The sequence below is a fragment of the Neoarius graeffei genome, chromosome 6 (genome assembly GCF_027579695.1).
Source record: "Neoarius graeffei isolate fNeoGra1 chromosome 6, fNeoGra1.pri, whole genome shotgun sequence".
NCBI lineage: Eukaryota > Metazoa > Chordata > Actinopteri > Siluriformes > Ariidae > Neoarius > Neoarius graeffei.
The window spans coordinates 103,518,055-103,535,807 of NC_083574.1; the positions used below are offsets into that span (position 1 = coordinate 103,518,055).

Below are 17,753 nucleotides of genomic sequence, written 5' to 3' on the forward strand. Positions count from 1 at the left end.
TATGGAGCTAACCGAGCAGTTTGAAAAACTCCGCTCTGCGCTTCTTTCAGATCTTACTCAATCTATTCACACGGTCATAAAGCAGGACCTTGATGCAGCTTTATCTCCTCTCAATTCTACGTTAAACCAAGTGAAATCGTTATACGAGTCACATGAGGAGCAGATTGGTTGGAATCGAGGCTACTCTTGACCAAAGCGAACAGAGACTTTCTCTCGTCGAAGCTAAACTTGCTGCTGTTCAGTCTGAAAACACCTGGCTGAAGGACACAGTTGACGATCTGGAAAACCGTTCTCGCAGGCTCAACTTAAGAGTGGTTGGCATTCCGGAGAGGGTGGAGGGATCTAACCCAGTCGCTTTTATGACACATTTCTTCGAGGAACTATTTGTGAAAGATTTTTTCCAGACCCCCCTCATTCTCGCTCGTGCCCATCAGCTTGGACCACTTGCCACATCAGAAGCGAGCGGTAACCAACGCCCACGAGTTTTCATCCTTGCATTCCACAACTATCAAGATAAACAATGGATTTTTACACACAGACGTCAGCGAGAGATGGCCTTTCGGGGCCACAGGATTTTCCTTCACGAAGATGTCAGTGCTGAACTGGGACGCAAGCAAGCGGCTTTTAAGGAGGTGAAGGCTTTACTCTATACAAAGAAGGTCAAGTTTAGGATGGTGTACCCAGCTCGCCTCCGAGTGTCATTCGACAATACGGAGTTGTGTTTCGATACTCCTGGAAAGGCGATGAACTTTTATCACGAACATTGGGGTTCCAGCACCTCTGGTGCATCAGAATCTCTTGACTAAGGTAGCATAACCTAGTGTTAGCCTAAATCGTGAACAGTGTGTGGTGCATTTTGTTTTGAAAGACGTTTTAAAGTGCATTGGACTCTGCTATTATGGACCACACACAAATCGTTCTTCTCCCTCCTAAAGTCGATACCAAGTTGAATGATTTTGGTCTTCTGTGATTATTAGCATGCTACTGTAGCCTAATCAGCCTACTATGAGAGAGAAACATTGGCTGGGCTTGGCACAGTTTCGTTTTGAAACCGAGACTTTTATTATTATTATTATTATTTTTTTTTTTTTCTTAGAGCTTCGGTTGTTTTCTACTTAACTCTTTCCTCATCTTATAATGGGGCATTTAGATTATTAAACACTCAACATGTATGAGGTTCTGTTTTACATACGGCCTTGGGAGCCACTTAAGTGTTTTTTCTTTGTGTGTGTGTGTGTGTGTGTGTGTGTGTGTGTGTGTGTGTGTGTGTGTGTTAACTTTGTTTCTTAGGCGATGTCAAATCGGATAGTCTTTGGTTAAGCCTGCGATCCTCCTCAGGTTCTTTAATAGAGGTGGATCTAGGAAAGTGTTCTTGCTGTTTGAGCTGTTTCTGTTTTTACTTTTATTTTTATTATTTTTTACATTTTTTAATTTTCTCCCCCCTTTTTTTAGTTCTTACAATGCTAATAGTAAGCCTAGGACTCAAGCCTACGGTATATTACAGTCATACTTAGCCTAATGTGTGATATCCTTCCTTACTCTACTGACATCTCTACACCTCTTTTAGGTCCCCTTAACAAAATGTGCAGGGTTTCCCATACATAGACCATTGTGTTGCGCAGCGCCACACAATGGATTCCTAGCGCCACACAATCAGACTTGCGATTTTGAAAAAAAAAAAATCCGTTGCGCATCGTTCCGTTCATTCATAGTGCTCTTTCTTCTCGTTCACGTGCGTGCGCGCACACCCACACACAAAGAGAGAGAGACGGAGTAGCCAGCCGGGGGGTAAACACAAAACTAGAGCCGACAATTCCCCTGTGGGAAATGGTGAGAGTGCTGCAGGGCGTGTATCGCAGGCTATGAGGCTCCGATGCTGTGAGCCTGTGGCTACATTCAGACTGCAACCTGAAACGACCCATATCCGATTTGTTGTGAAATCCGATTTTTTTGTTAGGCCGTTCACATTACCAATTATATGAGACTTGTATGCGATCTCCAATATGAACGGAAAACGACCCAAAAGTGTCCCGCATGCGCAAATTGACACGTAATAAGCACATCTACGTAATACGTAAACAAAAAAAAGCGCACTCTTCATGTTTAATGATTTCTTTTTTGTTTGTTTAATTATCTGGTTAAAGTGTGAGGTCTCGTGTGTGTTTTTGTTTCTGAACTGAAATAAAAACGTCTAGCCTGGTAACGAGGGTTGACTCCTAAATGTCTCTCTAATTTCTATATAAGTGCACTACATGTTACTAGGAAGTAACGAATTTTTTAACTCTATATAGTGCACTCGAGCTTCAGTAGGCAGTCATTTGGGATACGGCCGCTGTATTACCAAACTCTTAATTCAGGCTTAATAATTTGCACATATTTATTTCGTCATATTAATAAACTTTTTCTCCATTTTTATAAATATTTATTTAGATTGTTTATAGCCAGCTGAATTCTGCAACTTCTCTCAGCGCTGGCTCAAGGTGCAGAAACACCAGTGCAGTTTGCGATGGAGATGAGGCGAGACCTGGCGATGTGGTTTTTGTGGCGGCGGCGGAACTCACACAATAATCTGATTAACAGCAGACTAATGAGACCGAAGGTGTCAAATTACTGGAAATTTCCAGAACAATCTTATAATCTTGTAATACAGGATGGTTTAAGTTATAAATCAGTTATAGAAACTGTTTTATTTAATCAGGCTAACAGATCAACATCCAGGTCCCTACCAAATCCACCATTAGCTTGATCAATTCTATAAAAGTCTATTTAAATTCTGAAAACTGTACAAATGTTGTTGTTTTCCACCAAAGAGGTGGGATTAGCCAACGCAGAATAGTGACGTTTGTCTTTTGTTGATGACGGTCAGACTGCAGTCGCATGTGAAAATATCAGATATGCATCGGAATTAGGACCACATATCCAAGCGGCCTGGGTCGCATGTGAAAAAATCGGATCTGTGTCGTTCAGATTGTCAATAACAAATCGGATACAGGTCGCATATGGGCAAAAAAAATCGGATATGGGTCGTTTCAGGGTGCAGTCTGAATGTAGTCTTTGTGTGTTTGAGAGAGAGAGAGCAGCCCCGCCCCTCTCTGCTCCCTGAGTGCAGCCCCACCCCTCTCTGCTCCCTGAGTGGAGCTCATCGCCTTGGTAATGGTGCTCAGGTGCAGGGAAGAGACACAATATGACAAGCAAAGAGCGCTTTTTCTCAGAGTTCCCTCTCCTCGAACAACGGGGATTTACACGGAAACGGAAGGAGCTATTCACAAAATTCTTTCACATTGAGCGCTACAAGGCTCCCATGAACACATTTATGTAATTTTTTTTGTCTCTAGTGTAAAAAAATGTGGACACTAGAGCGAGTTAAAAACAAATGACATTTCTGATTTTGTAGTAGAAGTGCTGCCACATTTATAATGGGAGTCTATGGGGAAGCGCGCCTGTCCTCTCCTTACTTTCAGGCTTCTCATTCAAAAACTGCAAATCCTATCGCTCAGGTAGACACATTGTGTGAATCAGGACAAGTGTGACTACAACTTTTGAGAAAATTATGTCTGTAGAGTGAAATTTGTGGCTGAAAACACAGTTTAAATGAGAAAGTTTGAGCTACTTTTTCAAGCTGTCTACACTCTAACTTAACAAGCTCCACTGAAGTGTAACGCCATAGACAGCCATTATAAAGCCGGAATTTCTCCAGAACTGATCGGGAGGAAACACAAAAACTCCTGTGCACGCAGTTCCCAGCATTAAATGCATTTTCCACAGACCATTTATTTATTCACTTTACTCAAATACAAAGTAAAATGGCAGTAAATCTTCTTTCTTTTCTTGCGTATTGCATCATGAGGCGTTCCTGGCTTGTAAATCTCTTATTTTCGGTGCATGACACATTCACGCAGCTGAGCATGCTATGAATTAACAACGACAATGGTCTGCAGTGGGGCTACACAATTACACACTCAGCGAACATTTCTCCATTTGTGTATGCAAATACACTCCAACCACTCAGTTTGGTTTCATTTACAACCAATGGTGTCTTTTGATGCCAGCACGTAATTGAACGAGAGAAGACTGGTTTACCGGAGACAAAATAAGCGTTATCTCTGCTTCTGTTCCCTCCGACACACTACTGCCTCCGCCGAGTGCGCACGCACACACCGCATGTCGGGGCCGCGGATGAGTTACTCTCCCCTGATCAACGAAGTCGGCGGGGAATTTGTGGTTATTATTGGTACAAACAGCACGAATCACAACTTAAATGAGTGCAGTTCAGTTTGACATTATTGTCAGTCCGTTAGATAAACATTTAATTTTATTAAAATCGAAAATTAATATTTAGAGCCTGTGGGCTACAAAAATAATAGTCATTAAAGTAGCCGGCTGGACTTAATTGTGTAGTCGGCTGTATGGCCGGCAGCCGGCGCTTGTGGAAAGCCCTGTTGTTAGGCTAATTAAAAATAACGCAGCCTTCCCGATTCGCCTTCCGACCCCTTATTTTAAAAGGTAGCCTACGTCGTGCTCGTGATGAGCTTTATCATAGCCTTCTTGGCTTACAGGAAACGGACATCCCTGAGTCAGGCTATAAACCAATTCTGATGCAGACAGTAGCAGCTTGACGCGAGGAACCGGCCTTATTGCATTATCCCGTTTATCCTGCTTCAGCAGTGACTTCCCTTATGATAGGGCACTGGAGGTTTTTTTCAGGGAGCCACGCAGAATTAAATGTTCTGATAGGTCATGCAGACTTTGCACCAACTAGGGTAATGCTTTTTCATTATTGTTAGTTGCCTTGGTGTTACCTTAAGTGGTTTCTTACATCTAATTATGATATTTTATTTTTATTATTTTGTTGTTACACTATACTATTTATTTCATTTTAGTATAGGTTGAGGTAAGTGTTGAGTTCAATATTTAAAATAAAAACCTCCAGCTTGTTTTTTGCAATTTATTCCTTGAATGTCAACTAAAGAATGATTGAAAGATTGCCACCAAAAAGGCAAACAACTAAGGTCAAAACCAGAGATGCACCGATTGACCGGCTGCTGATCGGAATCAGCCGATTTTCACGTGATCGGCCATGACCGGCGACCGGCCGGGCAAAATTAAAATATGCCGATTTTCTGCCGATCAAAACTTGTGTATCACAGAGATGAAAGTGGAAATACTCGTAATTCGCAACTAAAACGACTGCAGCTACACTGGCAGCTTGAACATGCTTTCTAGTGCGATTGTGTTGCGCTTGCGCAGAACAGTGTCAGTCCTGCGCGCCTAACGAGCTCCGGCGCGCACGCCGTTAACAACAACAACAAAAAAAATTCACTATATTATATAGTTGCAAGCGCAACACAATCGCACTAGAAAGCATGTTCAAGCTGCCAGTGGAGCTGCAGTCTTTTTAGTTGCGAATTACGAGTATTTCCACTTTCATCTCTATGTGATACACAAGTTTTGATTGGCAGAAAATCGTCAAAATTTTTCTTCATTATATTTGGATATCCAAATATAGTGAATTTAGATATTGGATGTGAAAAGAAGAAAACGTTTGTGGTTGTGTGAATTTCCCATTACAGGAATTAATACGTTAACTATTACCAAACATCTAGTTAGATTTGTACAAAGAGAGAGAAAAAAAATGTCTTTTTGTTTGTTTTACAACCTTGGTTGCACTTGATTCCATTGGAAATTACTCTACAAATACACATTTGACAAAGATGATAGAATGGCTTTGGTATAAGTATGACTGGAAATTATTTTTGTATTTTGATACTGAATGAATAAATGGGTTGTTCTATAAGGCATAAGTTTTCAGATCTAAATAGGCTTATGAAAGTGTGTTCCATAGCAGGAGGCAAATAATATATGAGGGGGGAGTTGTTTTTGTGCCAGATATTGGATGGGAAAAGAAAAAATGTTTGTGTGAATTTCATATTTCAGGAATTAATATGTTAATACCAAACATGAAGAAAGATCTTACAAAGAACAATGTCTTTCTGTTTGTTTTCAACCTTTGAGGTGTTGAAAATTTATTACTGAAAATCTGGCAGAATGTTCTATTAAACAAAAGATAAAAAGAAAATAGTCTTTGTGTGTGCTGTGAAGTGGTTTGAAAAAATGAAATCGGAATCGGCCAAAATCGGTATCGGCAGGTCACACTCCATGGGAAATCGGAAATGGCCCAAAAAATTGCAATCGGTGCATCTCGAGTAAAAACTAAACTTTAACTTCAATTTTGGTGAGTAATTTTCATAAATTTAAAAGACAGGTTTCCCACCAACATCAAGTCCAGCAAACTAATGGCCTGCCCTGTAATGTAAAGTTGGGTCGAGGAATGAAACCAGGCAGGGTTCTGGTAAAAATTGTTTTAGCTGTCTTCTCTTAAAGAACTTAAAAGAGTTTAGATTGAACTGAATAATCTCAAATGCTTCTTGTAGCTTTAAAATAGTCCCAGCAGGTGACTCTGAAGAAAAATACTGTGTGTTTGAACACCGCCCGCTGTAAACACTTTGCATACACCCCAATGACCGACTCCACCGACCGCCATGACACCACCACGCACGATTCCCTCATCGGCACAGTGGAGCAACACAAATTGCTACCTGATCTGTGGGAAACACTGATGTGTCATCACTTCTCTTATATTTTTCATCCATCACTACCCTTGACAAAATGAATAGCAGCCCAGTAGTACGTTTTGTTTCATGGAATGTTAAGGGACTAAATGGACCAATTAAATGCTCTAGAATTTTCTCCTACCTTAAATCTCTCAACGCTGATATACTGTTTCTACAGGAGACACATTTACGAGTAAAGGATCACATTCGTTTTCGTAAAGCTTGGATTAGCCAAGTCTATCACTCCAGACACAATGGTAGTTCAAAAGGGGTTGCCATCCTAATTAATAAAAAAGTGCAGTTTACACTGACAGAGGTCATCACTGATACTCTTGGTCATTTTGTCATAATCTGTGGATGTCTTTTTCAAACCAGAGTTATTCTTGTAAACCTCTATGCCCCTAATTGGGATGACACAGACTTTGTGAATAAACTGTTATCAACGCTCCCAAATTTAGACACTCATAAGCTCATTCTGGGAGGTGATTTAAATTGTGCAATCAATCCTGTATTAGGCAGATCATGCTCCAAAACATCAACCCCTTCAGGCGTGGCAAAGGGATTCTCTGCTTTCATGGCTCAAAGTGGTTGTATAGATCCATGGCGATTTCTCAACCCAAATTTGAAACGGTTCTCCTTTTTTTCTCCAGTGTACCACTTCTTCTTGCATATAGATTATTTCTTTGTTGACGGTTCATTCATTCCTTCAATAAAAACAGCCGATTACTTAGCTATTATCATTTCCGACCACGCCCCGGTTGTTCTGGATATCTCCTTCGCTCTGAATATAAAGCAACGTCCATTATGGAAACTAGATCCTCTTTTGCTATCTGAGGAGGACTTCTGCAAATTCCTGGCAACCAATATAGATGTTTATATTGCCATAAATAAAACTGATCAGATCTCATACTCTACGCTCTGGGACTCACTTAAGGCCTACCTTAGGGGGCAAATTATCTCATATACAGCCTTTAAAAATAAGGAGCATTCTAAGGAGATATCAGGCTTAATTGAATCTATAAGTAAGCTTGACCAGCTCTTCTCTGAGTCACCTAATGCAGAATTGAACAAGAAACGGATAGATTTGCAAGCTAAACTGAACATTTTAACCATTAAACATGCAGAACAACTTTTGCTTAAAACCAGAGGGACTTTCTATGAATATGGAGATAAATCCAGTCGTTTACTTGCTCATCAATTAAAACGCCAGGCTGCATCTCGTCTTATCCCTCAAGTAACGGATGAACATGGTACATTAATTTCAGACCCTAAACACATAAATGACATATTTGTCTCTCATTTCATCTCACTTTACACTTCTAATTTCCCTACAGACACCACCCCTATGATGACTTTTCTGAATAAAATGAAAACCCCTTCCCTTAGTCACTCTGATGCATCTACCCTTGAACGAAATTTAGAGATACAGGAGGTCCTCAATGCCATTATGGCCATACAGAACAGAAAAACTCCAGGCATGGATGGATACCCTGTCGAGTTTTATAAAAAGTTTAAAGAACAGCTTGCCCCACTCCTCATGGCAGTTTTTACTGAATCACTGGAGAGAGGTTCCTTACCCCCCACATTTTCTCAAGCATCTATCTCACTTATTCTCAAGAAAGATAAGGATCCCACCCATTGTGGTTCTTATCGTCCGATATCTCTTTTAAATGTGGATGCAAAGATCCTAGCTAAAATTTTGGCCCACCGGATGGAGAATTTTCTTCCAACAATCATCTCTGAAGATCAAACTGGTTTTATTAGAGGTTGGCATTCTTTTTCGAACGTACGTCGCCTTATCAATATAGCATATACAAAAAACACAGACTGTCTGCCTGAAGCAATTATTTCTTTAGACACAGAGAAAGCGTTCGACAGGGTCGAGTGGAAGTATTTATTTGCAGCATTGAATAAATTTGGCTTTGGTAAAAATTTAATTTCGTGGATTAAGCTCTTGTATAAGGATCCACAAGCAAGCGTGCAAACCAATGACTTGAGATCAGGTTTTTTTTTCCCTTGAGTAGAGGCACAAGACAAGGTTGCCCACTCTCCCCACTTTTGTTTGCCATTGCGATCAAACCACTTGCCAAAGCCTTATGAACCACAACAGCATTTCAGGGTATAGTAAGAGGGGGGTTGGAACACAGGGTTTCATTGTATGCCGATGATTTGTTGCTATATGTCAGTCATCCAACCACCTGTGCAGCTAAAATTGTTTCCATATTTGAAGAGTTTGGGAGATTTTCTGGATATAAATTGAATTTGCAGAAAAGCGAATGTTTCCAACTGGACTCTCCAGCACCATCTGGACAAACACCTTCCCTTCCTTTTCACATTTCTGGTTCAGGTTTCAAATATTTAGGAGTTAAGATTACTAAGTCCTTCACTTCCCTTTCGTCAAATTTTACAGCACTAGTTAATCAAATGAAGGATGACTTCAAAAGATGGTCTGCTTTACCTCTTACTTTGGCAGGCCGTATAAATACTGTAAAGATGACGGTTCTCCCAAAGTTTTTAAACCTCTTTCAGTGTTTACCTCGCTTTCTTACCAAGCCTTTCTTTCGACTGCTAGGTCAAGCTGTGACCTCATTTATTTGGGGCAATCAAGTACCGAGAGTTAAGGTGAAACTTTTACAAAGGCAGCGAAGTGTAGGTGGATTAGCCTTGCCCAGTTTTATCCATTACTACTGGGCTGCAAATGTCCAGAAGATACTTTATTGGTTACACACCGCTAACACAGACTGGTGTATTTTGGAAGAACAATCATGCAGACATTCAAGCCTTAGGGCTTTAATTTACTCATCCTTACCTTTAAAGCCTTCTCGCTTCTCCTCTAATCCTATAGTTCTGTCCACACTAAAAATTTGGAACCAGTTTCATTCACATTACAAATTTTTTTTCTGCCTCTATCCTTGGCCCCATTCACATTAATCACTTATTTCCTCCATCTACCATGGACTTGTCATTCATGGAGTGGTGGAAGAGGGATATTTTTCTGTTTCCAGAGCCTTTACAGCTCCAAGACCATGGACAGTTTTGAAGATCTACAGAAAGAACATAATCTACCCAGACAATTATTCTTTCAGTATCTCCAAATACGACATTTTCTCAAAACTAGTTTCCCCTTCTTCCCCAATCTACCAACACTGGGAGCCTGGGAAGACTTAACTCTTTTAAAACCAGAAAGAGGTATAATTTCTGTTATATATCAGAAACTAATGTCTTTGGATGACCACAATTTAGCCAGAATTCAGTCTAAGTGGGAGGATGAGTTAGGAATGGAGCTGGGAGACTATTGGGACTGTGCACTTACAAAAGTTAATTGTTCATCATCCTGTGCACGCCTGGCTCTTATTCAGTTCAAAGTCTTACATAGAGTACAACCCCGATTCCAAAAAAGTTGGGACAAAGTACAAATTGTAAATAAAAACAGAATGAAATAATTTACAAATCTCAAAAACTGATATTGTATTCACAATAGAACATAGACAACATGTCAAATGTCGAAAGTGAGACATTTTGAAATTTCATGCCAAATATTGGCTCATTTGAAATTTCATGACAGCAACACATCTCAGAAAAGTTGGGACAGGGGCAATAAGAGGCTGGAAAAGTTAAAGGTACAAAAAAGGAACAGCTGGAGGACCAAATTGCAACTCATTAGGTCAATTGGCAATAGGTCATTAACATGACTGGGTATACAAAGAGCATCTTGGAGTGGCAGCGGCTCTCAGAAGTAAAGATGGGAAGAGGATCACCAATCCCCCTAATTCTGCGCCGACAAATAGTGGAGCAATATCAGAAAGGAGTTCGACAGTGTAAAATTGCAAAGAGTTTGAACATATCATCATCTACAGTGCATAATATCATCAAAAGATTCAGAGAATCTGGAAGAATCTCTGTGCGTAAGGGTCAAGGCCGGAAAACCATACTGGGTGCCCGTGATCTTCAGGCCCTTAGACGGCACTGCATCACATACAGGCATGCTTCTGTATTGGAAATCACAAAATGGGCTCAGGAATATTTCCAGAGAACATTATCTGTGAACACAATTCGCCGTGCCATCCGCTGTTGCCAGCTAAAACTCTATAGTTGAAAGAAGAAGCCGTATCTAAACATGATCCAGAAGCGCAGACGTCTTCTCTGGGCCAAGGCTCATTTAAAATGGACTGTGGCAAAGTGGAAAACTGTTCTGTGGTCAGACGAATCAAAATTTGAAGTTCTTTATGGAAATCAGGGACGCCGTGTCATTCGGACTAAAGAGGAGAAGGATGACCCAAGTTGTTATCAGCGCTCAGTTCAGAAGCCTGCATCTCTGATGGTATGGGGTTGCATTAGTGCATGTGGCATGGGCAGCTTACACATCTGAAAAGACACCATCAATGCTGAAAGGTATATCCAGGTTCTAGAGCAACATATGCTCCCATCCAGACGACGTCTCTTTCAAGGAAGACCTTGCATTTTCCAACATGACAATGCCAAACCACATACTGCATCAATTACAGCATCATGGCTGCGTAGAAGAAGGGTCCGCGTACTGAACTGGCCAGCCTGCAGTCCAGATCTTTCACCCATAGAAAACATTTGGCGCATCATAAAACGTAAGATACGACAAAAAAGACCTAAGACAGTTGAGCAACTAGAATCCTACATTAGACAAGAATGGGTTAACATTCCTATCCCTAAACTTGAGCAACTTGTCTCCTCAGTCCCCAGATGTTTACAGACTGTTGTAAAGAGAAAAGGGGATGTCTCACAGTGGGAAACATGGCCTTGTCCCAACTTTTTTGAGATGTGTTGTTGTCATGAAATTTAAAATCACCTCATTTTTCTCTTTAAATGATACATTTTCTCAGTTTAAACATTTGATATGTCATCTATGTTCTATTCTGAATAAAATATGGAATTTTGAAACTTCCACATCATTGCATTCCATTTTTATTTACAATTTGTACTTTGTCCCAACTTTTTTGGAATCGGGGTTGTACATTATAGTAAAGCCAAATTGGCTGAAATATATCCAGGAGCGGATGCAAGCTGTAATAGGTATTCCTTTTCTCCAGCTAATCTTACACACAGTTTTTGGTCCTGTCCTTCCCTTGAAAGATACTGGTCTGGAGTGTTTGGGGCTTTGTCTGAGGCACTCAATATATCCATCGAACCAAACCCCTGAACTGCAATTTTTGGTGTTCCGGCGGACACAGTTTCAAAGACTCATTCTGATGTCATTGCTTTTACCTCACTGCTTGCCCACCGTAGAATTCTCTTAGGATGGAAATCTTCTACACCCCCTTCACTAGCCCGATGGCTGGAGGATACTATGCTCTTTCTTAAATTAGAAAAGATTAAATTTACTCTTAGAGGGTCAATGAAAAATTTTTACTTGAGATGGCAGCCCCTTATCACTTATTTTGATAAGTTAAAAGAACTAGAGGCTGAATCCACATAGCTTATGTTACCTTCCCATGATCTTTTTGAGTGTGTAGGTCTAGTACACATGAAGCTGCTCTTGAACACCTGGGCTTATTCAATTATTATTATTATTATTATTATTATATTTTTCCCCCAATTATTATTATTATTATTTTATTTTTTATTCTCTTCTTGGCTTGAAATTTACTTTATGGTATTGTTTATTGCTGTTCTATGTTTTATAAAAGGAAATAAGGTGGAAACTGCTTTTTACCATCTTTGTCTTAGTAGACAATGTCGACTTCACCCTCTGTATCACTCTGGTTTTCATCAATAAACAGATTGCAAAAAAAAAAAGATTTTAAAAAACGGTTTAATTTTTAGAAAACTGCCGTAATATTCTGTATGAGGATCACATGGTCCGAAATGGGCCTCATTAACCAATGAGATCAAATGTTTTTTTCTGAATAACTTTTTTTTTCAAGATATTTACATGGAAATTAGCAGCACATAGATGGTTGTAGACTGAATACAAAGTTTGAAAAATTAGTAAAACCCAATCATGCAAATTAGCATTTAATTAGTATTAATTATGTTAATTAGGTTAAAAAGTTAAATCAGTACACTCAGCGAAAAAGGAATAAAAGATTATTTCTAATCCCCTCTTTGTGCCCTGTGGGGCTTTCTGTTTCTCATAAGCAGGGCCGACTGGTGTTTATTTTAAAGAATATAAATGATAATATTCACAGCTTTCAAGGCGAACCTCGAAAAACCTGTCTGATCCACATCCAATAAACAATTCACATGAACTGAACTGAACTCGCGTTTCTGACTTCCAGTTTTTAAAATCTCATTCCGACCACTAAGATCTCAATATTTTTCATCAAAACAACTACAGTCATATTCTATAATAGTTATTTATTTACAGGAATCAGTTTGATTTGAAAAAATAAGTGGGTAAAGCTGTGAAAACTCACTTCAAAGTCTCCCGTGAATCAGAACATCAAAACTAGCAGAGGGAAAATTTTGCTGAATCCTTCATCAGAAACAGTGAGAGAACATCCCTATAAAAGTGATCTGACTGATATTGACGAGTAATCCAGCGGGAAACCGATCAGGAGAGAGAGAGAGAGAGAGAGAGAGAGAGAGCCTGACCGCTTTCCCGTGACTCAGAAAGAAAAGCACCGGCAGTTTCCCGACGTCCTGTGAGCAGAGTTTTTACTCTGTTGTACCGACTTCAACCTGCCGTTACTCCCAAAGTACTGAACAGATCTTAACCAGATCCATTTCTTTGGAAAGTAGAGATTATACGATTTTTAATGAGAATATTCACGATAGAAAATATTCAAGAGTTAAGCAATGACAGATTTGGAAACTTGAGCTCTTAAGCTACAAAAGCAGGAACAAAAACATAATGTGTAACCAGTGCCGTATTAAGCCAATGCGGTGCCCCTGGGCACTATACCTCAAGTGCCCCCCCACACACACACTGCGCGCACGCGTTCAGTAACCTCCTGCACACACTCTCAAACCTTGCCCTTTGCTGTCAAAAATAGTAGCATATACATAAACAATAGTACACGTCATTCTTCCTAATTGAAAATTTATTAAGTAGGCTACATCAGCCCATCAAATTCACTGAAAACAACCAACGATATGCATGTAGGCATATTGAAATGTCTTATTCAAAAATGAGCAGCATATATTTGTATGTCTCAAGGGGATCCTCGTCGTCGCCGACCCCTCGGCTAACACTGGCTGTGGCTGTAGCATCTCCCCGGCTAGTGCTAGCAGGGCCATCTCCCTCACTAGCATCGCTGATTTCACTAGCTTCGGCTTCAGCGCTGGTAGTGACAGCAGTTGTCGATGTTTTTATAAAAAAAACGATCTAACACTGGAACATTTTTAATTGCAGCTACACGCCTGGAGTCTTTCTCTTTTTTTTATTTTCTCTTCGCACAACCACTCAATTGATGTCTGTCCATTTTTTCATTTCTACCGCGGTTTTAAAAAAATTGATACATTTCACCGTAGGTGGACTGGCTCAACTGACAGGTTGAGGAAAGGGGGGTTAATGGTCACATAGGCCACTCTTGCTCAGAATTATGATTATTGTTGTTCTTATGAAATTAGTGTTCATAATGAATTATATATGACTATTTATCAATGTCAAGTGTATAACCATTTTGAGTGTACAAACATTCACGAAAAATATTTTTAAAGTTTCTGTCATGTGGTGCCCCCCCACTGGCTGTGAGTGGTTGGTGCCCCTGGGCACTGTGCCGCAGGCCCATATAGTTAATCCGGCCTTGTGTGTAACATCCACATAATAATCATTATTAGGCTTTATTAAATTATTTTTATGACATTGATTTTATATTATTTTTATTAGTACTACCAGTAATACTATTGCACTGCTTATATAGTGAGATATTACTGTACCTTAATATCTTCAGAATACAGCTTTGGTTCTTCAGTCCTTCAGATAATTGGTGGATACCTGAATTCTGTAGGCCGTTCTTACTCAAGTCCAACTCAGTTAGAAAACAGAGGTGTGAACTGAGAACTTCAGCCAGAGCTTTACAGCTTTCCATCATCAGATTACATTCAGTCAGTCTAAAAAGAAAAAGGTCCACCACTTTTACAATGAGTTCAACCACACAATGCATGGAAAATAATCAACGTTCAGGGAATTAAAGTTCAATGTTTTATTTTTGATATGTCATTCTTAATGCATGTTTCAATAGATTAATAATAATAATAATAATAATAATAATAACGTGTACACACGTGAGTGTCTCAGCTCTGCAGTGTGGATCCTTCAGTAGAGCAGAGAGCTGCTTCACTTCGGAGTCTCCTTTTATTTTCCCCCTCAGGTTCAGATGCGTCTGCAATAAGGGGTTTGTCTCTAAAACTTTAGTCAGACGACCACAGGCTTCTTCTGCTTCAGGACTTTTCAACAGTCTGTGAGGGGAAAAGTTTACTCGAACACTGATTAACATGAACTGCATTATCTTAAATATGCCTCGCTGTAGCATTCGGGACTCATCAAAAACAGAGATTATTTTTAAATCTTTATCTTTGAAAATATCTTTGGCCATATCAGGACACTGCATTATAAAAAAATGTTTCAAATGTTTTTTTTTTTTTTAATAGAAGAATACATGCTTATACTGGCGGCACGGTGGTGTAGTGATTAGCGCTGTCGCCTCACAGCAAGAAGGTTCAGGGTTTGAGCCCCGTGGCCGGCGAGGGCCTTTCTGTGTGGAGTTTGCATGTTCTCCCCATGTCCGCGTGGGTTTCCTCCGGGTGCTCCGGTTTCCCCCACAGTCCAAAGACATGCAGGTTAGGTTAACTGGTGACTCTAAATTGACCGTAGGTGTGAATGTGAGTGTGAATGGTTGTCTGCGTCTATGTGTCAGCCCTGTGATGACCTGGCGACTTGTCCAGGGTGTACCCCGCCTTTCGCCCGTAGTCAGCTGGGATAGGATCCAGCTTGCCTGCGACCCTGTAGAACAGGATAAAGCGGCTAGAGATAATGAGATGAGATGAGATGCTTATACTGTTATAAAATCTGTTTGTTAGAAAAACAAATTTTCAGGGACCTTAATAAAAATAATCATTTTAGTTGTTTCCTTTAAACATTTAAACACTGAACATTTCCCTTTCAAACATTCCTGTTATTTATAATTTGCTCACCTCAGTGTTGTTAGTTTACAGTCTGGATCCTGGAGTAAATCAGTGAGCAGCTTCACTCCTGATGCTCCAGGGTCATTCCCTCTGAGATCCAGCTCTATCAGGTGGGATGATTTCAGAGCTTCAGCCAGAGCAGCGTATCCTTCCTCTGTTATCCTGCAGTCTGAAAGTCTGTGTAAAATATTGCCATAGTGGATCGAAAATGAAATGGATGAACATCAAAGGAAGCAATATAGGAGTTAAGAAACTTTTTAGAACACTGAGAAACATGGCGGCATTTCTAATTATATTATATTAAAAACAATACCAAAGACATCAAACCTCAACTGGTTGTTTTATTCTTATTCCATAAATAGGTCACCAATATACAGTAGATGAATATTAATTATAATAAGTCATCAATCAAAAACAATCACAATTCATTCCAAGTTGCTTGAAACTGCTCTCACTGAATTCAGAAGTGAATGCAGAACAACATACTTGTTACGTAATTAAAATATGTTTAAATCTGTTCTCGAGATATTACAAATCAAAGATTTAAAAAACGGTTTAATTTTTAGAAAACTGCCGTAATATTCTGTATGAGGATCACATGGTCCGAAATGGGCCTCATTAACCAATGAGATCAAATGTTTTTTCTTAATAACTTTTTTTTTCAAGATATTTACATGGAAATTAGCAGCACATAGATAGTTGTAGACTGAATACAAAGTTTGAAAAATTAGTAAAACCCAATCATGCAAATTAGTATTTAATTAGTATTAATTATGCTAATTAGGTAAAAAAGTTAAATCAGTACACTCAGCGAAAAAGGAATAAAAGATTATTTCTAATCCCCTCTTTGTGCCCTGTGGGGCTTTCTGTTTCTCATAAGCAGGGCCGACTGGTGTTTATTTTAAAGAATATAAATGATAATATTCACAGCTTTCAAGGTGAACCTCGAAAAACCTGTCTGATCCACATCCAATAAACAATTCACATGAACTGAACTCGACACTCGCGTTTCTGACTTACAGTTTTTAAAATCTCATTCCGACCACTAAGATCTCAATATTTTTCATCAAAACAACTACAGTCATATTCTAGAATAGTTATTTATTTACAGGAATCAGTTTGATTTGAAAAAATAAGTGGGTAAAGCTGTGAAAACTCACTTCAAAGTCTCCCGTGAATCAGAACATCAAAACTAGCAGAGGGAAAATTTTGCTGAATCCTTCATCAGAAACAGTGAGAGAACATCCCTATAAAAGTGATCTGACTGATATTGACAAGTAATCCAGCGGGAAACCGATCAGGAGAGAGAGAGAGAGAGAGAGAGAGAGCCTGACCGCTTTCCCGTGACTCAGAAAGAAAAGCACCGGCAGTTTCCCGACGTCCTGTGAGCAGAGTTTTTACTCTGTTGTACCGACTTCAACCTGCCGTTACTCCCAAAGTACTGAACAGATCTTAACCAGATCCATTTCTTTGGAAAGTAGAGATTATACGATTTTTAATGAGAATATTCACGATAGAAAATATTCAAGAGTTAAGCAATGACAGGTCTGGAAACTTGAGCTCTTAAGCGACAAAGCAGGAACAAAAACAATGTGTAACATCCACATAATAATCATTATTAGGCTTTATTAAATTATTTTTATGACATTGATTTTATATTATTTTATTAGTACTACCAGTAATACTATTGCACTGCTTATATAGTGAGATATTACTGTACCTTAATATCTTCAGAATACAGCTTTGGTTCTTCAGTCCTTCAGATAATTGCTGGACACCTGAATTCTGTAGGCCGTTCTTACTCAAGTCCAACTCAGTTAGAAAACAGAGGTGTGAACTGAGAACTTCAGCCAGAGCTTTACAGCTTTCCATCATCAGATTACATTCAGTCAGTCTAAAAAGAAAAAGGTCCACCACTTTTACAATGAGTTCAACCACACAATGCATGGAAAATAATCAACGTTCAGGGAATTAAAGTTCAATGTTTTATTTTTGATATGTCATTCTTAATGCATGTTTCAATAGATTAATAATAATAAT

The 17,753-nt window shown here is 39.4% G+C and overlaps 2 protein-coding genes across 2 annotated transcripts in view; one reads left to right on the forward strand and one right to left on the reverse strand.

Annotated features, from left to right (window-relative positions):
• LOC132888209 (protein NLRC5-like) overlaps positions 1–17,753 on the forward strand; it is a 951,571-nt gene that overhangs the window by 343,361 nt on the left and 590,457 nt on the right. The window lies entirely within an intron of this gene.
• The window catches only part of LOC132887623 (NACHT, LRR and PYD domains-containing protein 12-like), a 127,596-nt gene continuing 124,473 nt past the window's right edge, over positions 14,631–17,753 (reverse strand). The window contains exons 7-10 of the mRNA XM_060923090.1: positions 17,434–17,607; positions 15,723–15,890; positions 14,810–14,987; positions 14,631–14,639 (exon numbers count right to left, since the gene is read on the reverse strand). Of these exons, the coding sequence (XP_060779073.1) occupies positions 14,631–14,639; positions 14,810–14,987; positions 15,723–15,890; positions 17,434–17,607 (529 nt within the window). The remainder of the gene's footprint in view (positions 14,640–14,809; positions 14,988–15,722; positions 15,891–17,433; positions 17,608–17,753) is intronic.